This window comes from Apium graveolens, chromosome 10 (genome assembly GCF_009905375.1).
Source record: "Apium graveolens cultivar Ventura chromosome 10, ASM990537v1, whole genome shotgun sequence".
Classification (NCBI taxonomy): Eukaryota; Viridiplantae; Streptophyta; class Magnoliopsida; order Apiales; family Apiaceae; genus Apium; species Apium graveolens.
Window position 1 is genome coordinate 171847799 of NC_133656.1, and position 25348 is coordinate 171873146.

The following is a 25348-nucleotide window of genomic DNA, read 5'->3' on the forward strand; positions in this document are numbered from 1 at the left end:
CATCTCTCGGAGTCTGGACTGTTCATAGTATCTTGGTATGTGAGAGGGTCATCATTGTCCGTAAGTATCACATCACCATCTTGAGTCAAGAGAAATCCATAATTTTTATCGGGCTCATGGTGAGTCCTACTTGATCTACGAGCAACCTGTGTTTTCTGACATGATTACTTTTAACATTTTGATTTACATCATAATCATGTTCCAACTCTCGTTCAATGTTATCATGTGGTTCTCGATCTTCACCGAGATGTAATGTCCTCCCAATGATTTTCTTAGAAAGTAATTCTCCCTCAAAAAATACAGCAGTCCGAACAACAAACACTTTGTTCTCGGAAGGATTATAAAAACTATACCATTTAGTCTCACTTGGGTATCCCAGAAAATAGAATCTATTTAATTTTGGTCCAAGCTTGTCAGAGGCTAAACGTTTCACAAACGCTTCACGTCCCTAAATTTTCATAAATGACATGCTATGAAATTTATCAGTCCATATCTCATATGGAGTCTTTTGAACCGCTTTTGTTGAAACTCGGTTAAGTGTATATGCAGTCGTTTCTAGAGCATAATCCCAGAAACTGATTGGAAGATCCGCTTGACTCATCATTGATCGAACCATGTCCAACAAAGTACGATTTCTCCTCTTAGAATCTCTATTCTATTGAGGTGTTCTAGAAGGAGTAAGTTATGATACAATATCACACTCTTTCAAGAAACTCTTGAATTTGAGGTTTAAGTATTCTCCACCATGATCTGATCGTAAAACTTTTATATTTTCCCATGTTTGCTTTTCTACATCGGCCTTATATTCTTTGAACACTTCAAAAGAATCGAATTTGTTCTTCATAAGACATACATATCCATATCTACTAAGTCATTAGTAAATGTTATAAACTAATATAATCCACACCTTACCATCGTACGCATTCGACCACATACATCACAATGAATAAGTCTTAATAGTTCGGTGGCCCTTTTACCTTATCGGGTAAAAAAAGCTTTAGTCATTTTGCCAATGAGACAAGGTTCACGCCTTTTTTATGATTTAAAATCAAACCTATCCAAGTATCCATCTATATGTAACTCAGAAATGCGTTTCTCATAATATGGCTTAACGACAATGCTAGAGGTAATGTTTGATTTGAGTCATCTTAGAAAATATAAATTATTAACTAATTGTGCAACATTATAAGCCTTATCATTGAAATGGAATAAACAACTGTTGTTTATTTAAATAAAATGAAAAACATGTCTTGTCCTGACAAGAAATTGATATAATATCTCCGCTAGAGGCGGGAGTATTAACAATTTACCAAGTTCTCAACTTCGCCTTATGGGAAAAATTAGGTACCGATTTACTCCAACTAAAGAAATAACTTTTGCTCCAATTTTAACATGATACATGAAGATTGACCATTGATGGTTTTCTTCTTTAGATCTTCTAAATAAGCTCGACAGTTTAACTTCTAATCATCTGGTTATTACCATAGAAGTGACAATTGTATTCTTTAGCAACACCACTAATAGGCTTTAATAGCCCCTTTGGGATTGTACTTTGGTTTGGAACTGAATAAAATCAAATGTTAACCTTACATGTCCACTTTCCTTTCCCATTTGCATTTCATGTGTACACCATCAATATGGACGTAGTTCATGCCTTTACCATGTTGTTTTCAGCAGTTCTAAACATGCCTCACAACTCAATGAGTGTTTTTCTATCTTATTATTTTTTTTCATAACAAATTCAGAATATAAGTTTTTCAAAGATTGCTTGATCAAATCAAGCTGAGTCTCTAGGCCAGTCGTGAAACCCAAAATATCAAGGTACGTATACCTATCATCTTTAAAATATTTGGTCCAACTGAATCTCATTATCCCATTTATGCAAATTTATAGTGCCTTATTATTGTCAAATATTTCTTGACGAGCCTATCCTTCAAACATCATTTGAAGGTGCTCAATCACATCAAAAGCATCAATATGCTCCTATTGCTTCTAAATATCGCACTCATAATTGCAAACATGAGACATGAAACATTAGTTGCGTAATGAATTTGCTTCTAGTAAGCATTTTTTCAGCACATGTTTCATTCTCAGCTAGAATAAATATGGGAAGGGTTTGAGTGACATCCTTGAACCTGAGGACAATCCTCAAGTTCCCATGCTAGTCGAGAAAATTATTTCATGTCAGCTTGTCCTTCTCAAGGACTATTACATAGAGAAGTTATTTATGTTATTTGTCATTTGATATCTACAATATTAAAGTGCATAAAAAAAAATATTCTACAGATTATCATTAAATTATGTTCAAGTAATTATTCATATATATTCAAAATATATATCTTCCACTATTTTTATCAAATCAATAGCCCTAATTATTAATTCGGAAAGAATATCTTTTATATCCTTTCTAGTGAGCCAAGATTCATATTTCACCATGCGTTAGGTCAGCTTTGCCTTTTCTCCTAAAACATGATTATTTAGGTAGACAAAATTTGTCAATTATATCATCTATATAACTCCCAGATAGCTTGGTGGAATAACATTTGTTCATATTTATCTAATAAATCTCTCCAAACTCTATGCCTCCAAGTTCGCAAACCTATTGCGGTAATTTAGTTAAGTCAAACCCAATAATAAAAAATTATCAATATAATTCAACACATCTACCACGATAGATAAGAGTACTGCGCTTTGACGAACCCACTCCTTATCAATCTAGGGGTACATTTTTTAAACTACTCTACACACACATTCATCATATGCGCATATATATGTAAAGTACAATAAATAAATGTGGTTGGTTATGGCTTTATCATATATGATCTACATCAAGCTAGTGACAAAGATCTAGGTCAATCTAAGGTGGAAAATAAATACAAGCTAATTATTACATGTCTTTTTTCTTGTTTTACTTCCTTGGATGATCTCCATGTGGGATTACCCTTCCTTGATCTTCAAATCTTCATGTCTTCATGTACATTACAAGAATGAAATATAAAAACTAATTAAATGTACTTGCAAGAAAAACTCGAGTTACATTCGAGATTTAATAATTAGAAGATCAAACAACATGCAAGCCGTAATTAAAAAAAAATAAAACCATTAAACTAAGGTCATAATTCATAACCATTCACCATGCTCAATTAACACATAAGAACATGTTAGAACACATAATATGATCTTAACATATCATACCCATCATGATCTAATCATAAAAACCAAATATGGAAAAACTCAGAAAATTCAAATTTAAATCTGATAAAATTAAATCGCAGATTACAGGGCCCAAACGACGTCAAACGCCTTACAGACGAGTCGATGATGGCTTTGACCATCAGTTTTGTTTTGACACATGTTTTTCTTTCCGAAAAGGTACCCGTTCACGAAAATCGGACACGAGACCCAGATTTCAGCAAATCCACTATATCCGATTCAGAATCGTATCAAATATAATTTTTATAATAAGAACAAACACAAATCATGTATATATCAATATATATATACAGATTATATATTATCATATGATTATACAACTCTCATGAATATCATATATTCAAAATATATAAATACATACATATATATAAACATAACACCATGCAAAATATATAAAATCTCAAACATAACAATCATAAAAGATTGTATACATCCTATCATCGTAAAACTAGTAAACACATAAACGAATTAAACACTTTTCGTAAGTAGCTCTGACGCCATTTAAGGGTTTCGAGGCATCAAACACAACGAAAACTGTAATTTATTAACAAAAAACCAGAATTTTCGAAACCCACCGCAGGATCCAAGCGAAAATATATTTAATTCGTAGATCATATTATTTACCTTAAGAAACTTTACAAATTGGTTGACTAATGGAGATCCAAAACTTGTTCAATCGCTACACATTCCGCTCTCGCGATCTACGCTCTATCGGTATCCACACGAATGATTGAACGCAAAGATTGAATGTGTACTAGCACAAAATCGTTTCTTCTTACTTTCTCCATCTTCTCTGTTGGTGGCTAGATTTTTTTTAATAGAAGTCATGTGTTAAAAATCAGCCACACGAGATATTATATAGAGAGTAGAAAAATGAATTATAACTCTGAACTAATTATGAGTTATTATTAATTCGAAATTCCTATTTGTATAATAATCAAGTCACACTTAATTAATTAACAACTGAATTTAATAATTAATATTAGTAAATTTGAAATATCATTATTTATCTAATTAAGTCATACTTAATTGATATTATAAATAATTCAAATTACTTTAATTTAATTTAAATCCAATTTAAATTAAATAATCCTTTAAGCATTCTTTGGGTGTGACCCTATAGGTTATTATTATGTTGGCAACGAATTTTAAATTTAAATTTAAAATCGTAAACAAGAAGCGACATCTAGTAATACATAATTGATACCCAAGTTATAATAATTGAATCGGTAATCGATTAAACCTTTCGTAATTAATGTACAATGTAATATAAACCCTTTAACCACATATTATAGATTAAACTAGAGGCATGTAATGTGTCATCCTCATCATAGTATAATCCAGGTTTCCTTGATCAATGAGTAGATCCTATCATATCAAATGAATATTTGAGCGTGGCCACGCATTTCATAGTCTAGTTCACACAAGAGGCCAATAATATCACTACTTAAATTAGGAGGGTTAAATCTTTTCTAGATCATTCATATTTCCTATACGATTCATAATATACCCGAAATACACTTTTGTCATTATCCGATCAAAGATAACTTTTAATGTAATCAAAGTATATTAATTCTCGTATAAAATTATAATGATTTCAAGTCTAAGGACCATTACATCATTATCATAGTAAGAATTACTTATGACACAACAAACATGTAGATTCTCAAATTGGATCTGTCCAACACCATGTACATTTACATATGTCTGTGTTTTTTAATTTAGTATCGCTATACCTATGATCAATGAGATGTGATAATCAGTCAACAAACACAATAGTTTTCATGCATTATTATTATCACATAATAATAATCGACTAGAGATATTTTGAAATATTGATATTATTCACATTATCTCATTTCTAAGTCACGGACTGAGAGATATATAATATATATCATATTTCAAGGATATTTATTAATCTAACATTTATATCGCAGTAAATTAAGACATAATAAATTATAAAGAAAATAATTGATAGAACATAAACTTTAATAATCCAAATATTTTAACTAAAACATTAAAGTGTCGTCTTTACGGCACAAACACTAACACGGATGACCCATTTGCGCCTTATAGGATCCGCCTCTGACCGCACTGATACATATCAATACATTCATTTTTATTTAGCTTTGTATTTAAAAGAATATTTATTTTTTGCATATATTAGGTGTCGTGCAAACTCTATCATTCTCCGTTTTTATTTTACAATTTTTTATTAATAATTAAAGTAAGAGAAGGGGAGATGAAGGGAGGATCATGACAAACCAAACGCTATCAACAATATTTATATTAAGAAATACTATTAAGGAAGTCCCTTCATATGATCTTATTAGAATACTAATAATAAGGATCAATTTGCAACAATGCCCTTTCAGTGTAGAGGTTTGTTTGAAGACAGTGTACGTATAGTAATTTCGTTCATGCATGGAAGGTTGTTTGTGAACTGTCAAACAGGTGGAGCCTGCTATTACGGTGCAGTGCAACAATTAAAAGACAAGGTCCAAGTTCTTAACCCCACCCTAATTTATTTAATTATCATGCGCATTGTGGATTATTATAAAGGGACTAAGAAGCAACGGACCTATCGAGCATAAATTATTTACAAAGCCATATACATGGATTCTCATGTGTTATACAAGAATGTGATACATGATCATATATTAAAAAATGAATTTGTGAGTATTATAATAACGGCCGCCGACATATCAGAATTGGCGGTTGTTTTAGATTATTAATCATTAATTAACCGACTTTTCTTTATATGACAGCCTTAAACATAAGGAAGGATGCAAATTCGTAGGATTATACTACTTCAAGTAGCTGCAAGTGAATTAAGAGAGTACAGTTGTGAGAATATAGATTCAAGTTTGAGGAGGAGATTCTTAACCGACTTTTATAGGGATCTGGGGAATGACAGCAAAAATCCAGTATGTAACAGTGGATTTAAATTATTTAGTTAAATTTATGAGATTTTCTGAAAAAATATCACTCTTTTGTATTTTTATTACAAAATACGTTTTTATGTTTTACTTTTAAAAACACGACCTTATTAGTTAATAGTATTTTGCAACAAAATATATAAGTTGAAACCAAAATTAACCTCATGTACAATGAAAAATTAAACTCAATTATTTTTCAGAAAAATCTAATTTGGTCACGAATTGTACCTTTTCAAATATTTTCATGAAATAGTAGAAGTCGCAAAAAAATACTTATCTATATTTATTTTATTAAATGCTTTGAAATTTTAATTTAGAGCGGTGGGGAGCCTAGGGCCTAGGGGATCCCAGATTGAATTTCCCGGCTAAAATTTGTAGGAAGAATTCTATTATTATAACACAGGTGACTCCTCTGTTTGGTATTATGGCATTTGCAGTTAAAAATTGATGCGATATTATAGAAAGTGTTGGTGATTAAAGTGTTATATTAGATAAATTAGATGACTGTTTAATAATTGTTTTAATATATATATATATATATATATATATATATATTTATATTGATGTAAAAAGTTATAAGTAAATAATAATTTTGATAAAATTTGATGATGAAATCTGCGTGTGCTTTCCGTAAAAATTGAAAAATAACTTATTCAAAAAATTTGAGGGTTACTTACTCTAACAATAACTTTTACGTTTAAAATATTTTTCACAGAAGCATCTTTTATATTTTGCTAAAGAATTTTTTTGTTTTGAGCAAAAAAAAATGTTATTGCTGTCACTAACCATGCTGAAAATATTGAGAAATTTACCTTCGAGTCTAATTAATAATCTTTTTAAAACGAACAATAATTATTTTAGTCTTGGTTCGTACTCATCATAGTCATAGCAGGGAACAGAGTCATTCCTTGTAATTCATAAATTATACACATTATCTAAGTCGCACCAGATATGTTTCCCGGTTGTTTTTATCAATGATTTGCATGATGAATTTAGGCAATTTGTAAAAAATTCATATAATACAAACTCCTCCGAAATCCAATATTGATAATGCCAATATTAGAATGGTAAGAAACAAAATCTTTGATTAGACATAAATCCAAAAGGACGAATTCTTGTGTCTCCTATTTGCAAGCAGTATCAAACGCCGTTGCAATTTGCATCTACTTTGTCATTCATTTACTTTAATCTCATATTAAAATAAAATGCTTTACTTAAATGTTGTTAAGTGCGTATCTCTCACGCCTAAATCTCAAACTGTTGGATTGGCGCGTGCAACAAACATTCAGTGTTGGGATAAGAAGTATATTAAAAAGCATAGGTAGTTTTTCTGAGAATAAAATATAGGGTTCATCTTTCCTGAATGTAGAGAAATTTGCAGAAAAATCTGTTACCAGGATTTTCCTACATTTCAACATTGCTACTCTGACTCTTAATTCTCGTGCTTAATTTTCTCACCACAAATCATGGCCCTATGTTGATTTTATTGTATTTATTAACTATTCTTCTTTCAGTTTTTTAGTCGTAGGTGTTAAAAATAACTCACCTGATTAAAAATTTATCCTTTATTGTCTCAAATACGGGATTTGATTTTCGTTCCGACCAACAAATTTTCTTACAACATATATTTATTTATAAGATTATAAGTGATATATGTTAAAAAAATTATATGTGCACGATTTTATTGTCTTCTTGTGTGAACTTAGTCATGAATTTAATTTTTCATATCAATATATATGTAGAAAAATGTTAAGTAATCCAGGGGTTGCTTCGTCACATTCTGAAATCATATTTGGATTTCAACTATTCCAATCTCATACCTGACGTTTGTTTCACAAAAATAAAATTTCATAGCAATTTCTCAAACCCTCAAGTCAAGTGAGGAGGTGGGTATGAGAGATTGATATGAGTATCAACTTTTATTTTACTATTTTAATTTTTATTTAAACAATTAAATATAAATGTTTAGTACTAAAATAAATCTATTACCTTAAAAATATAACAATAATAATATTATTAATATATTTAATTAAATTAAAATTATTGACTTAATATATTTTTAATTAAAAATATTTATTACAGCACTAAACCAAACACATGATCAGATATAATACATGATCATCATACCACTCCTGATACCAAATCTTGAACTAAACGATCCCAAAAAAGTTCCTAGAACTTCCAAATTACATAAGTAGGCCAATTAAAAAAGCAATTTTTTTTGAAAAACGAGTGGAACAATTAAAAATACTTCAAGTTTAAATAGAGGTCGCATATACTTTATATGTTAACAAAATAATAATAACTAATATCATTTAAATTTTAAGAAATTGTTGTCGATCTTAAAGTCATTTGCTATATAGTTAACTTTGCACGGTTCATGTACCTTCGTGGAGCTCAAGTGAGTAAAAAGTCTATCCTCTATTGTCATTAAATTATATCATCGTTTAATTCCGAAAATTTGCGAAAATATATATTCATGTGTAAGATTACAAGTTATATTTGTTAAAAAAAAAAACTTGCAAACTACAATGTAGAGTTGATACGAGTCTCACACGCTTCAAAATATTTGTTTTGAATCCTTCATCGCATATATAGTGCATGTTTGGTAAATATTAAAATAAGTAATTTATGATTTAAAATTAATAAATAACTTAAAAATAATAAGTAGATGAATACCATAAGTTATGTTACGTGAATATTTGATTAATTCGATTTATAAGTTGTGTCAACAAACAGTACGAAATAAGTACTTACGAGATAAGTACTTACGGGCTTATAAACTACCAATAACTTATAAACTCGTATACAAACATGCCCATACTATATGAATAAAAATTTCTTTAAAATCTTAAAAATAATGGCCAGGGCAGAATAATGTATAAAATATATTACTTAATGTATTAAAATTGAGCACGATTGAATAATTCAATTGATTAATAGTTTATCTTCTATCGTCGTCCACTTGTTTCAGGGTTCGATACTCTTTAAGCCCGATTTTTTTTGTCTTCAAAATTTTATGAATTTTGGTTGATGGAAATTTTAATCAATCAGTTCAAAATAAAATAAATTATTTCTTAATTTTGAATTTTTAGAAAAATCCTTGACAATCTAAATTGAATACGCACACTACATTCAATTTAATACATCAATTATTTAGTATCGTCTAATTAAAATCGTATGTATCCGATTTTAAATGATATTATACAATCCAAATTAAATATTTACTAGATTTTAATAGATATTAAATGTAATTAAAAACATTAAATTTCAAAGATTGTCTAAAATCAGCATCGCCAATTTTTTTAGAATCAAACTTAAATATTTGTATTATCTGCAATAATCTTATTACAAGAATCTATCTAATAGAATGCAGCCGTAAAACCTCCTTTAAAGGTATTTGGAGAATAAATGGGTGGTAATTTAATTACACATATATCAGATCGTTGAGAGAATAATAACACTCCCCACTTGATTGCCTAGTCAGCATAGCCAGATGTTATAATGTTTGAAGTACTCCAAACAAAATTAAAAAGGAAAAGCTTTAGTCAACTCAATATCATATCCTCATTTCTCAATAAAAAAATCCAAAATAAATATAGCTGCTGTAACATATGCAAATGCATGAACCCAGCCCCCAAAAATCTCCCTATATAAACTCATCCCCTTAGCAATCATCTCCACTCACCTCACTCTTCACTTCTCTTACAACTCCCACCAATATTACACAAACAGTGTTTCCAAGCCTTGTTACTAAAAACATCAAAATGCCTTGCTCAATTTCTCTCAATTCTTCGAAATCTCTCGTTCACATCTCGAAGACTACTGTTTTTCCTGATCAAAAATCGAGTCCAATTTTAATGAAATTATCGGTGTCTGATCTTCCTATGCTCTCCTGTCATTACATCCAGAAAGGTTGCTTGTTCGCTCCACCTCACGTGCCTATCTCTGACCTGATCACTCTCCTCAAACACGGTCTCTCCAAAACTCTTACTCATTTCCCTGCACTTGCTGGTCGTCTAACAACTGACCAAAACGGTTACGTTTACATTTCATGTAACGATGCTGGCGCGGATTTTATCCACGCCAGTACAACTAATGTTTCGGTCAGGGACATTTTGTCCCCTGTCCATGTCCCTGATTCTGTCAAACAGTTCTTTGCTTTCGACGGTGTTGTTAGCTATGAAGGCCATTTTAGGCCTATTCTAGCTGTCCAAGTTACGGAGTTATATGATGGTATTTTTATCGGTTGTTCTGTTAATCACGCTGTTATTGACGGGACTTCCTTATGGAACTTCTTCAACACGTTTGCTGAAGTTTGTAACAGAGGAGCTAGAAAAATGTCGAAACAGCCTGATTTTTCGCGTGACTCTGTCATTATTTCTCCTGCAATTCTGAAAATTCCCGAGGGTGGACTTAAAGTGACTTTCGACGTCCACGCTCCGTTGAAGGAGAGGATTTTTAGTTTTAGCAGAGAATCAATTCTTAAGCTGAAAGAAAAGGTTAATAATAAAAAATGGAGTTTGTTTAGTAACGGAGGAATTGACTCTGTTGAATTGATGGCGAAACAGAGTAATGATCCTATGAATAAGAAGATAACGTCAATGATTGTGAATTGGCTTGGAATTAACGGAGTAACGAAGACTGAAATGAGTGATCCGACGGTTGAGATTTCATCTTTTCAATCCCTGTGTGCTCTGCTGTGGCGAGCTGTAACACGTGCTCGTAAATTCCCCGCGACAAAAACGACAACGTTTAGGATGGCAGTGAATTGCAGGCACAGGCTTGAGCCGAAGCTTCATCCTTATTACTTCGGGAACGCAATACAGAGTATTCCTACTTATGCGCCTGCTGGGGAGGTGTTGTCACGTGATTTGCGCTGGTGTGCTGAGCAGCTGAACAAGAATGTGAAGGCTCATGATGATGAAATGGTGAGGAGTTTTGTTAACAATTGGGAGAAGGATCCACGGTGTTTCCCATTGGGAAACTTCGATGGCGCGATGATCACAATGGGGAGTTCACCTCGGTTCCCAATGTACGACAATGATTTCGGGTGGGGGAAGCCAATTGCAGTTCGAAGTGGGAAGGCTAATAAATTTGATGGAAAGATTTCAGCATTTCCTGGTAGGGAAGGTGGTGGAAGTGTGGATTTGGAGGTGGTTTTGGCACCTGAAACAATGGCTGGACTCGAGTCGGATTCGGAATTTATGCAATTTGTTTCGGGCTGTTAGTATTTCGATTTTGTACCGTAACTTGAGTCTGTGGACATAGTTTGTATTTCTAGTTAAACTGATTATGCTTTCTCATTTGTAATTTCTCGAATTGATTAGCCTTTAACTTTTTATAACAAAACAAGACTGTTATCGCCCGTAATATTTATTCTACAATATTTTCAGTTTTAGTTTTCAAGTACAAGAGTCGATTCACTAAGTTATTGAACAGTGGTGTTATGACTTTTTTAAGAGTTTTGTGTTTTTTTAATGACAAGAGATAAATATTTACCACTTGAGCTTGTGAATTGTAGTTGTACAAATAATTTTGTTTCGGAGTTCTGTAATGGAGTAAATTTGTTGCGATTCTATGTAAGTTTTGGGAATATTTGTTTTTATAGATAAAAGGGGACGCTGACAGTTAACAGGAGGAGGGGGATGTAAAAGTGCAGAAGATTTGGTTACATCTAATGGATGGGGGCTGTAAAGATATTAGTATAAGAAATTACGAATCAGTTGTGTGTGCCCCCAACTTTGGTGAGTGTTGATGTTGAAGCAATTTCTACAATAAGGGTAGAACAAGAATGACATAAATATTTGTAGACGTATGTAGGTAACCGGAGTAATCGAAGACAATGACGAATGAGCATTTAAGCCATCACGTAATACATGATGCATTCCCATTGACTTTTCTTAATTCATTCATCCGGATATTTTTTCATCAATCAAATAATCTTGAGAAATTAATTAATAAGCAAAAACTCTTTTTAAGTGTTCATTTATTTTTTGGTACCATCATTTTTTTATTTCATTTTTTATAATTCATGTTATAACTCTAAATATATTATTTTTATTCCTATATGACTTTTAATTTTATATATATTATGTTTACCCGTTTTTCTTTAAATGGTACTTTAAATTTGGGTTTTTAATTCTTTTTATATGATACTTTGTTTTCCTTTGGTTCTACCATTTTTTGGTTTCATCTTTTACGATTCATGCTATAACTCCAAGTGTATTATATTTATCTTTTTTTTTATTTCTATATAACTTATAATTTTATATAGTATTATTTTTACCCGTTTTTCTTTATTAATAAACTTTTTAAGTGATACTTTGGCTTCACTTATTTTTTGTTTTTATCACCTTTTGTTTTCAACTTATATGATTCATGTTATAATTCTAAGTATATTATATTTATCCTTTTTTTATTCATATATGACTTATAATTCTATATATATTATTTTTACACGTTTTTCTTTATTAATAAATGAAACCTATTTTTAAGTGATACTTTATTTTCACTTATTTTTTATTTTCACTACCTTTTGGTTTCATCTTTTATGATTTATGTTATAACTCTAAGTATATTATTTTTATCATTTTTTTGCTATATGACTTATAATTCTATAGGTACTATTTTTACTCATTTTTTCAATTTTATAAGTCATGATTTTTTATTTTTTTATTGAATACTATTTTTAATTATATTTTAAAATAAATAAGTTCATAAATTGGTCCAACTAAATAGGTTCCAGAAAATATAAAACACAACCAAGTAAATAGGCCATGTGTTTAAATTGGAATCTTTTAATTTAGATTTTTTTTTTAATTTGTTGGTAGAATTCCATTTTAATAAAATGATATGAATATTCTAAAAACTGTATTTTGGTTTCACCATTAGAAAATAATAAAATTGTGTACTTGATAGGGTACTTGGTTTAATTTCAGTTTGGTTACTCCGTATTTTGGTTTCACCCCAATATTTCTTTTTCATGTAAAGTTCTATGTTGTTTTTTTAACAAAATATATATTGAAATCTTGTTATAATTACGATATTTCTATTTTTCGTAGAATTTTTTTTTATTTTTTATTAAAATAATAAAATGGAATCCTTTATACATTTTTATTATTAATTAATAATGAAACAATCTTTTAAGGGATACTTTGGTTTCGCCCATTTTTGGTTTTACGCACTTTTGATTTTACCCCTTTTTAAATCTTACTATATCTCTAAATATACCATTTTTATTCTTTTTTTATTCCTGTATTACTTATAATTCTATATGTAATAATTTACCCATTTTTTGATTCTTGTATACCATATATTTATATTGTTTTTATATAAACGGAATCGTATATATATTGTAATTTCTAGATTCATACCTATAGAATTTTATTTTAACACCAAATGCCAAATTATACATACATAATGAATATTTTATTAGAAAAAATTATGAAATCACAAACTATATAAAAATAAAAATTCAACTAATAATAAGAAATTTAATATGCAATTACTTAGTAATCTTAATTTTATTTTTTATTAAATTATTCGTCAATCGTACTGCTCATTGCTTGATTAAATTTTCGATGTTAAATATTAGTCATGTCTTTTTAAACAACAGATACGTAATAACGTTGAGTTTGTTATTCTAATAAGATTTGAGTTAATGAAAACTATATATAATTAAAAAGAAAAATTACAACAATCGTATAATTTTATTTATTATATATTTTAATAAAAATTTAAAATAAATTTCTATAATCATTATTTAATATTGATATTTTGATCTGAATCCGTGCGGGTAATCTAGTAGGAAGTACATAATATACATAAAATGATTTGCAACATCATTTAAACCGATTTCGAATCCTACATATTTAAGAGTTGGATAATAATCTTTTTAATAAGTTCGAACAATTTTTTTAAATACTAGCACCTAAACGCAAAAGATAAAAAGGAAGATCCAATCTATTCGGCCCATAAGAATATGGGCTTTTATTGCAACCCTAATGTTATCACGATCAGTTTTACTAATTTAGCAAGTTAATTGGTTTATTTTTGCCGCACACGCATTACATCTTTGTTTCCCGTGAAGACAGAAGAGCACACATATTAACATTAGTAGAACTAGTCCATAACGGTGCTGAGCAAGTTCAAGTTAATTTATTTAAATAATTTTTAAAAATTATAATAGTACACGTGTTATGTTAAAATTTTTAATTTTTACACGAAACATCTACCAAAATTATCCGGTGTTAGAAAAAATTGCTCAATATATCCACTAAACACGAATGTAGGTAATACACGTACCGAATATATATCACGAAACTGAATATGAAACTGAATATTTTGTATATTTCTAAACATAAACATGTCAAAAATATATATTTTATAATTATTTTAATATGATACGCATGTTAAACATTCGTATTTAGCAAACTTAAAACTTTAATTGCACTAATCACGCATAAGAAATATGTGTATAGTTCAAACAAAATATTAGTACGTATAAGTATATAAATGATTATTAAATACACATTATCATTATTATCTAAATATATTATTTATTATAGTATAATTGATTATTAAAAAAAATACAATTACAATATAATTCTAATAATCATATTAATTTATTGAAAAACAATTTAGATCTGCACAAAATATATGAATCTAGATGTGAAATAAAGTTAAGAACAAATCGGGAATTAAAGTTATTTAATATTTTACGTTTTTAATTACAAATATTTTAAGAAAAAGTAAAAAAATTGTAATATATATGTGATAAATATATTATTTGCTTTAGAATTATAATAAAAAAGATTATAATAATATAATTTCAACAATTTGGTTATTTCATTAAAATGTACTGTAGAGTTATATAGACTCGTATGAGGGATATGATTATCGAGCTAATATAAATATATGAATAATTATAATACAATTTCAACAATTTAGTTATTTTATTGGAAATAAAATAATATAGAGTTGTATGAGCAATAGGATGATCAGAGTGAAACCAAAATATGGGTTGAACAAATATAAGGTGATATCAAATTCACGACCATTTAAAAAAAGGGTTTCGCCTATTAATAAATGTACGATATTTTTGTTATGATTATAATAAAAATATTATAAATATAATACGAGTTCATATGAGAAATAAGATTATGGAGTTGAAATATATATATGAATAAGTATAATACAATTTAAATAATTTAGTTATTTCATTAAAAATAAAATAATATAGAGTTGTATGAGAAATAAGATGATTAGAGTGAAACCAAAATCTGGGGCCATATCAAATTTATGACTATTTAAAAAAAGGGTTTCGCCTATTAATAAAGGTACGATATTTTTGTTATGATTATAATAAAAATATTATAAATATAATACGATTTCAAAAATTTTGTAATTCATTAAAATATTTTATTGAGTCATACGTGAAATAAAGATTACTGAGTTGAAATCAATATAAGAATTGCAATTAAAGTCTGGTAAAATAATAAATATATTACTATAAGTCATATAAAAGTAAAAGAAGAATAAAAATTATACATTTAGAGTTATAATAAAATTCAATCAAACCAAAAGAGGTGAAACCAAAGTACCACTTAAAAGTGTGTTTCACTTATTAATAAAAGTTATTAATTATAATAAATAAAAAGATTATAATTATAATATGAATTAAAAAAATTTATTATTTCACTAAAATATATTATTGAGTCATATGAGAAATAAGATTGTTGAGTTGAAATCAATATAACAAGAAATAAAGAAGTATAGTTAAAATAGAATTCTACTAATTATACTAAATCAAAACAACTAAAAATAATATATTTTCAAATATGAGTATGTTATTTATATATGGAATTAGGATGGTCGCGGTGTTGCTTATAAAACAAGAATTATAATTACAATAGAATTCTAATAATTATATTAAAAAAGTATATGATTCAAAAAAAGCTAAAAATATATATATATTTACGTTTTGTTACAGTAAGTATAATATATTCAATTAGAATAGATAAGGGAATTAGAAATATAATGATTAAAAGTAAAAGGTAAAATAAAAGTAAAAATAAAATTAATAGAATTACAAGACATATAAAAGTATGAGATATATAGGAAGGTGATAATCAAAAATTATAGTAATGAAACTAAAGTTGGTGATAACAAAAATTAGTGAAAAGAAAATTAATACATGTGTAACAGGTGTTTCACTTATTAATAAATGTTATTAATTAAATTGGAGTATTAAGTTTAAGTCAATTCAGATTAAAGCGTTTGTAGTGGCGAATCTAACCTAAAAAATAAACCATCAGAATTTTGTTATATAATACTTTTTACATCAAAAAACAGTTCTTAGTTAAAAGCATGTTCTCTACTCTAACTCTTAACTCAAAATTTGATGAGGAAGAAAAAAAATGTTGCTTTAACAAGTTCAGGCTCTTGGTGCAACTTAAAATCAGTAAAAGTATCTTCTCTTTTCTCAATTTTAAGAGCTCAAGTTTCACTCTTAACTAATATTATAATATATATTGACAACTATACTCTCTTTATCTTTTTATTCTTTTACATTCTTATTATTTCAAATTATTTTTTATAATAAAAAATGAATTTTGAAGTCAAAATAAAAAGTATTGTTGGAGATGAATATGTAATAAATTACTAGAGCCAATTATATATGTTATTTATAAAGAGTGAACTAAAATTATGTTAAAAATGCTCTACTGTCTATATTCTCTAAATTCATTCAAAAATATCTAATGAAGTACTGATATAAGGCTTGAATCCTCTCTTGGTGATTTTTTCAACTGATATAATGAAATTGTATAGACATAATGTGAATGAGAAGCATATGAATAAATTAAAATTGGAATAAAAATAAAATGAAATTTAAAATGATACAAAGAGTTCTATTTAACCAATTAGAGGAAAGGAGGTTCTCGTTCAAACAATTTAATCACAAATTTAAACATTTATAGTATAAAAGTTCCAATTTTCGTTAATCCACCTTATTAACCGTGAATCCCAAACTACAGTTAATTCTATATCTTTTGCTACTATTAATCTCATCTTTTTCTTACATTATCTTGACTCTTAAGGGCTAAGGCCCGCGCGTGACACACAGCACTCACACGGATTCAGTGACGGATGAATTGTACTATCAAAAATCTCAATCCCGCATGTTAAATCAATTACTCGAGCTACGTGCGGTGCATGGATTTTTTCAACACTCATATAAAGTGAACTTGTACAAATTAAACTAGCCAGCAAGTAACTAAACTAAACTAAACTAAACTAACCCTACTCACCCACAACATCGAATAGTAAAACCTAGTTCAGGTCATGCTAATCAAACTTAAAGATCTTAACTATTCAAACAAATTACCCAACATCGAAAGAAATTATACAGCAGTTTACACAAAGCTTAAGCGCAAATCTAGTGGTGGATGATATGGATTATCCATTTCTCTCCCAAATGAATAAATGAAGGTTGATGCATTCTCCTTATTGTACTGGCTTGCATATAATCTCAGCTTCTCTGATTCCGACTCGTCGAATGAATTCAAAGGAAATAGCTGCAACGTCTCCATTACTCTCTCTGGCTCCTCCGAAACCACCTGATTTCTTTCTCCAAATTCTGTCACATGTTAAAATCCATTTTAAATTTGAAAAAATAAATCTTTAAGTATATATGCAGCATTCATACTTCAATCATTAGGTCAAAATAATTTTTTCAAGTCAAGTTACCATTTCTCGTAAAATCTAATTATATAAGAAGATGAAAGAAAGCTTAATATGAATTTCATATATTGTAGACGAGACTTACGTTTAATGGAGGAAATCTTGTCTTTGCAATGAATGATCTCATCATCTTTAGGATCATCAATATTATAAACCCTGCGACGTTTCTGTCTTTCTCGAGCTTTATGATTTTGAAACCAATAAAAAACATTCTTGTTCTCGATCTTTCCATAAAAGCTCAACTGTGTTGATATCTTTTGTATCTGATCAGTACTAGGAGTCCTTAGTCCTGACCTAAACAGATCCGTCAGAACCTTAACCTGTTCACTAGTCGGATTCCATCGCCCGCACTTATTTCCGCCACCGCAACCACCACCACCACGTGCTTTCATCGAAAACCTCTCATCCATATCTAAACAAAAACTTGAAATATTTCTTAAAATATTTTTTTATGGTTGTTTTTCAGAGGCTGTGGACGAGTGAAAGATAGTACGTGTGGGTGTTTTATATTTATAGGAAGAAAATGGCAAGTAGTTCAGTAAGTTGAGTCAGGGTCTTTTTGTAATAATCGAAGTGTAAGATCGTTTAAAATATACATAAGTGGAATAGAATAAGGGTTTTGGTTGTGATAATGTGATGAGAATGCTTTGAATTTAGGGAATAGGGGGAAGATAAAGAGGAGGACTTTGAGGATTTGATCCCAGTGTTTTTTCTTGTTTTCTGTGCGCGCATTTGGAGAGACATGCACAAAAGCTGCCACTTACTATTCAAAGTTTTGGTCCGCGAGCACACAACACAAACGAGTAACTTCTAAATTTTTCCATTACTTTTTATTCCCCTGCTTCCCAGTTATTTGCCTTCTATCTCGATCACTTATGTAGATAGTAGTAACTGTTGTAAATATCACTAACAAATATAGCAACATATAAGTAAGTGTATAAAGAATTTAGCAAATTTAGGCCAAGACCACAGTTAACAAAACAAACCATGCAGGTAAACAAAATCAGTAACTGAAATAACGAGGAGAGAAAGAAAGATGTACCCGAAACCATAGCTTTTAACAGTGACTGGAATAAAGATTCACAGATACAAAATGCCAAGAAAAATGATCACAGCTGAGTCACCAGGCCTTGCTCGAAGTCCTGGCTGCTCTTGAAGAGAATATTGCCCCTACCTGCTGCGTTTGAGATGCGCACAATATCTCCACCAGGATAAAACAGCTCGGAGTTTATGTTAACAGCAGCAACAAAAGCTCCACTTCGACCAGCACCTCAGTCGCCGGAAAATATCAGCACTTCAGGACTTGTGGGAGAGAAATGCAGAGAGGTTGAAGAGAAGAGAAGAGAATGTAGTGTATATTATACATTCACTTTAACCTCTATTTATAGAAGAGGAAAAAATGAAACTGTCCACACACTTAATGTCTGAATTAAACTGCTTCATTAATGAAAAAATCAAAACTGATCAGATTTTGAATTCATTAATGAAAAAATCAAAACTGATCAGCTTTTGAATTTAAATTATTTGTAACAGCTTTTCACATTAACACCCACATTATTATCAGAACTTAAGTTAAGTTCTGATTTGATTCATCAGTACTTAAGTTTATATTTAGACTAAGCCCACTAACAAAGTGACTTAGCCTATTTCAGTACCCAGCCCAATAATCCAGTCACCGATAAATAAATTCGAATTAAAATAATTCTCAAATAAATAAAATCCTCGCCCAGGTCGCCTCGCGTACGCGAGACGCCGAGACATTCGCCCAAATCGCCCTTCGACCCGGTGCGGTGCGGTGCGGTGCGGTGCGTGGCGTGGCGGGGCGCGCGTGTGTGTGTGTGCGCGTGAAGCACACAACAACACAATGGACCATCACACACCTTAGTAGTTGTATACTACTCATGTGGGTAATACCATATAAAGCACACAACCCCCTTTATTTATTTCAATGTGGGACAAACATTCTCAAATTTTTCAAGCTTTTCCAAGCTACTTTCAACTCTCATTTCATATGGATTTCATTAAGAAAATTCTTAAAACCATACATGAAAATTTAAGTTCAAATATCATTGAACAATTTCCAATCATTAGATTTTAGGATTAACATCAAGAACATAATTAAATTAAGCTCTAAAATCCTAATTTTCTAACAATCCCCCACAAATCCATACAGAAATGCGATCAATTTCCCATCATGACTTGTTTTTCAGAGTCGGTACCCTTCCGGGTTTGAACCCTCCTAATTCCTCTACTTCAATGGCTATCGGACTCAGATGGAATGTTTCACCTTGAATCTTAATCCGTTTAGTATAACCATATTCCATAGACGACGACAAGTCAAAGGTTATGGTGCCAATCTACGGCTTTGAGACATTAATGGTCATGTCTCGATCCTGTTCGTCGAATGCTTCAAGGATTAACCCTATCCTCTAATTGCGACCACACAATTACATTCGCTTAGCTGGGCATCTCCAGAGATATACTGCCTCTATCTCGTCAAATGACTTGATCCCATTCAGAGTTTTAACACTCTTGCTTTTCTGGCAGTGTCAGTACCTTCTAGGTTTACAGGGGATAGACTCAGATACTATAGTATCATCTATGTAGCAAAGGTACTACCAACTCATCCTTACAGCTTGTTATTACCCATTGAATACACTTCGAGGGATCTCCTCTCATGTGTATTGGGTTCCCACTGTTGATGAATTATGATGGGTTGACAGTCCCATCCCCAACCTTGACTTAAGGACCACTGCAGGTTCCAGTCCTTTAGTAAGAGGATCAGCTATATTATTCTGAGTTCCTATGAACTCTATAGCTATGATCCTATCAGTCACTAAACCCCTTATAGACTTGAGTCTAACTTGGATGTGTCTCTTAGTTTTAGTATTATGCTTTTTACTGCTAATCTTGTCGATAGTTGTTCGACTATCACAGTGAATAACAATAGCAGGAAGCGGTCTGCTTACTACAGGTATTGTAGACATAAGTCCGTGTAACCATTCAGCCTCCGTTCCTGTGGTGTCAAGTGCACACAACTCAGCCTCAAAAGTAGACCGAGTAACTATAGTCTGTCTGCTTGACTTCCAGGATATTGCTCCACCAGCCAAGGTGAACACGTATCCAGTCACTCCATTGGAACCAGACTTCTTAGCTATCCAACTTGCATCACTGTACCCTTCAAGCACACCAGGAAATCTCCTGTAGTGTAAACTAAGGTACATTGTGCCTTTTAGATATCTAAGTACTCTATCAAGAGCATCCCAATGAGTTCTGTTTGGACAGCTTGTATATCTAGCCAATTTAGACACAGAATATGAAATATCTGGTCTAGTACAGTTAGCAAGATACTGCAAGCTCCCAATAATCTGAGAATACCTTAACTGAGACACAGGCACTCCTGAAGTATTCTTGACAAGGGCAACTTTCGAATCATAAGGTGTACTAGCGATTCTACACTGTGAATAACCATATTTCTCAAGTATAGATTTCTCTATATAATGAGATTGAGTCAAGGTTATTCCTTCAGTGGACTGAATCGGTTTGATTCCAAGAATCACACTTGCCTCACCCATATCCTTCATTTCAAAATGCCTTTTCAAGAATTCTTTAGTCTCGTTAATAATCTCAATATTAGTTCCAAACAATAAAATGTCATCCACATATAGGCACAAAATAACACACTCATTACCTTTAACTTTAGTGTAGACACACTTATCACTTTCATTAATCTTATAACTGAAAGGCAATATAGTTTCGTCAAACTTTTTATGCCAATCTCTGGGAGCTTGTTTCAAGCCATAGATGGACTTGATCAACTTACATACTTTCCTTTCATTGCCTGATGCAACAAATCCATCAGGCTGATCCATATAAATCTCTTCTTCAAGTTCACCATGAAGAAAAGCCGTCTTTACATCCATCTGATGGATGATAAGACCATGGACTGAAGCCAATGCTATAAGCATTCGGATTGTTACCATTCTTGCAACCGGAGAGTATGTATCAAAATAATCAATTCCTTCCTTTTGCTTAAAACCCTTAGATACCAGTCTAGCTTTGTACTTATCTATTGAGCTGTCAGGGTTCAACTTCCTTTTAAAGACCCATTTGCACCCAATAGTAGAACACCCAGGAGGGAGATCAACCAACTCCCATGTTCCATTAGAAACAATAGAGTCAATTTCACTCTTGACAGCGCCCTTCCAGTGCCTTGACTCAGAAGAATCCATAGCTTGCCGGAAAGTTAAAGGTTCGTCCTCGATATTGTAAGTGATGAAATCACCTCCAAAATCCTTGACTACCTTTGTACGCTTACTTCTCCTTGGTTCCTCTAGTTCCTTAGGACTAGAGCTACTACTAGGTTCCGCCCCCACATTTGTCATCTTTTCCACATGATCAGGAATAGAACTTGATGTGTGAGTAGGATCTTCCTCAGAAGTCGTTTCAGGTATTCCAGTCTTCATAGGGTAGACATCCTCAAAGAATGTCGCATCTCGAAATTCAACAATCGTGTTTGCCACTATACCATCTATGTCAGATTTTAACACTAAAAATCTCATAGCTGTAGTGGTTTCAAGATAGCCCAGAAAGATACAGTCAACAGTCTTTGGACCTAGTTTCTTTCTCTTGTGTTCAGGAACAAGTACCTTAGCAAGGCACCCCCACACACGAAGATACTTAAGACTAGTCATCTTGCCTTTCCATAACTCCAAGGGTGTTTTATCCATGTGTTTCAGAGGGACTCTATTCAAAATATGGCAAGCCGTATTTAGAGCCTCCCCCCACATGTATTTAGGCAACCCAGAGTTAATAAGCATACTATTAATCATATCTTTAAATGTTCTGTTCTTTCGCTCAACAACCCCATTAGACTCAGGTGTGTATGGTGGAGTAACTTCATGAACTATACCATTGTTTACACAAAATTCATTAAAAGCATTACTCGTATACTCACCACCTCTATCAGATCTCAACCTTTTAAGTAACTTACTAGTTTGTTTTTCTACTTCAGTTTTATATATAATGAATTTACTAAGTGCTTCATCCTTATGTTTAAGTAAATAAACATAACAGTATCTACTACTATCATCTATAAAAGTAATGAAGTATCTAAACTGGTCCTTGGTCAACACACCACCAAATTCACAAATATCAGTGTGTACTAAATCTAACAAGTCTGAATCCCTAACAACGTTATGAAAAGGTTTCCTTATTTGTTTAGCAGACACACATACTTGACATTTAGAATTCTTTTCTATGATATGTTTTGGTATCAACTCTAAGTTCATCATGTTCTTAAGAGCACCAAAGTTTAAATGACCTAGTCTAGCATGCCATATATCTGATGATTCAATACAGTTAATAGTAGGAATAACATTATTATTCAAATTTCCCAAAACGGGATCCGCATTAATAACAAATAAACCATTTGACAAGTAACCATTGCCAAAGAATGTACCAGTGTGAATAAGAACTACTTTATTACACTTGAACGAAATTTCAAAACCACTAGAAACTAAACAGCTTCCACTTATTATATTTCTACGCATGTTGGGAACATGATGCACTCTCGTCAGAGATAGAATACGTCCTGAAGGGAACTTCAGATCCACGTTTCCAACTCCATGTACTTGAGCAACACTAGCATTCCCCATCTTCACAGTCAGGCTATGACTCTGTTGATAAGATACAAATAAACTAATATCAGCACAAATATGTACATTAGCTCCAGTATCTATCAACCATTCATTTGACAGATAGGTAGAAAATATTACAGGGTTGTAGGATACATACCGGTCAACGTCGGTTTCAGAAGCCGTAGCCTCACCAACAACCATGTTCACTACAGGCCCACTTGCGGTTCCAAGCACAACATTTGCTTGCGCTACCTCGGTTTTCTTCGCTTTCTTCGTAATGCAGTCCTTACTCCAGTGCCCAACCTGCCCACAAGACCAGCATGGTTTATTTGCCTTGGGTTTCTTGGCCTTGTCCTTGTCACTCTTAGGTTTATTACTATTAGCTTTCGTAGCAAAAGCCTTCCTCTTTTGTCCTACAGTTGCTATGTTTACCTTCGAGGTACCGTGTTCAGTTGGCATCACATGTCCCTGTTTGGACTTGTGTTGTTCTTGTACCGAGATGTCCAGCATAAGGTTGGTCCAGGTGATCTCTTCTTTCTGTCTTTTCAGGGAGAGAGAGAACTCTTCCCAAGACTTCGGGAGTTTTTCAATCACACTCATCACCTTGAACTTCTCCGGGAGATTCATTCCAGACTCCTTCAAAGCATGCACTATCATCTCGAACTCATGCACCTGCTCAGTCATGGACTTATTATCCACCAGCTTGAACTCGAGGAATCTTGCCACAAAATACTTTTCTAGACCTTGTGAGTCAGTATTATTTGTCTGGTCCAGCTTCTCCCATAAGAGTTTTGCAGAGTAGGCATCAGAAGAATATACATCAAACAAAGTGTTTGTTAGTGCCTCCAGAATGGCCGCCCTAGCCACTCCATCCTTCTCAGCCCACTTCGCAAAAGCCTTAACTGTGTCAGCCTTCTCTTGATCCACTACTGGTTTCTCATATTCCACAACCGGCCACAGACCCTTTATAGTCAACCACAACTTCATCCTTTTCTGCCAGCGAGAAAAGCCAATGCCACCGTTGAATTTCTCCGGTAAACCGGTTAGTTCAACAGCCTGTGGGAAACTATATGTGGTCCAATCAATGGCCCCAGCAGTTGCACCCGAACTGCTACCACCACCAACGATAACCTCACTTTCGTTAACCATTATGATAAATTCTATATAACTAATATTCTCTTCAAGAATGTTGTAAATCTCACTAACAAATATAGCAACATAGAAGCAAGTGTATAAAGAATTTAGCAAGTTTAGGCCAAGACCACAGTTAACAAAACAAAGCATGCAGGTAAACAAAATCAGTAACTGAAATAACGAGGAGAGAAAGAAAGATGTACCCGAAATCATAGCTTTTAACAGTGACTGAAATAAAGGTTCACAGATACAAAATGCCAAGAAAAATGATCACAGCTGAGTCACCAGGCCTTGCTCGAAGTCCTGGCTGCTCTTGAAGAGAATATTGCCACTATCTGCTGCGTTTGGGATGCGCACAATATCTCCACCAGGATAAAACAGCTCAGAGTTTATGTTAACAGCAGCAACAAAAGCTCCACTTCGACCAGCACCTCAGTCGCCGGAAAATATCAGCACTTCAGGACTTGTGGGAGAGAAATGCAGAGAGGTTGAAGAGAAGAGAATGTAGTGTATATTATACATTCACTTTAACCTCTATTTATAGGAGAGGAAAAAATGAAACTGTCCACACACTTAATGTCTGAATTAAACTGCTTCATTAATGAAAAATCAAAACTGATCAGATTTTGAATTCATTAATGAAAAAATCAAAACTGATCAGCTTTTGAATTTAAATTA

General features: G+C 31.8%; 2 protein-coding genes across 2 annotated transcripts; one reads left to right on the forward strand and one right to left on the reverse strand.

The window, feature by feature from the left end:
• Positions 1-9805: 9805 nt before the first annotated feature.
• LOC141689761 (putative acetyltransferase At3g50280) lies at positions 9806-11516 on the forward strand. The gene has a single exon (XM_074494148.1). It carries the CDS (start codon positions 9920-9922, stop codon positions 11381-11383), a length of 1464 nt encoding a protein of 487 aa, XP_074350249.1. The 5' UTR covers positions 9806-9919; the 3' UTR covers positions 11384-11516.
• A 5878-nt stretch (positions 11517-17394) lies between these two features.
• LOC141693686 (WUSCHEL-related homeobox 5) lies at positions 17395-18428 on the reverse strand. The gene is made up of 2 exons (XM_074498840.1): positions 17983-18428; positions 17395-17793 (listed from the first exon to the last, which is right to left on the reverse strand). Exons 1-2 carry the CDS (start codon positions 18305-18307, stop codon positions 17570-17572), a joined length of 549 nt encoding a protein of 182 aa, XP_074354941.1. The 5' UTR covers positions 18308-18428; the 3' UTR covers positions 17395-17569.
• Positions 18429-25348: the final 6920 nt, after the last annotated feature.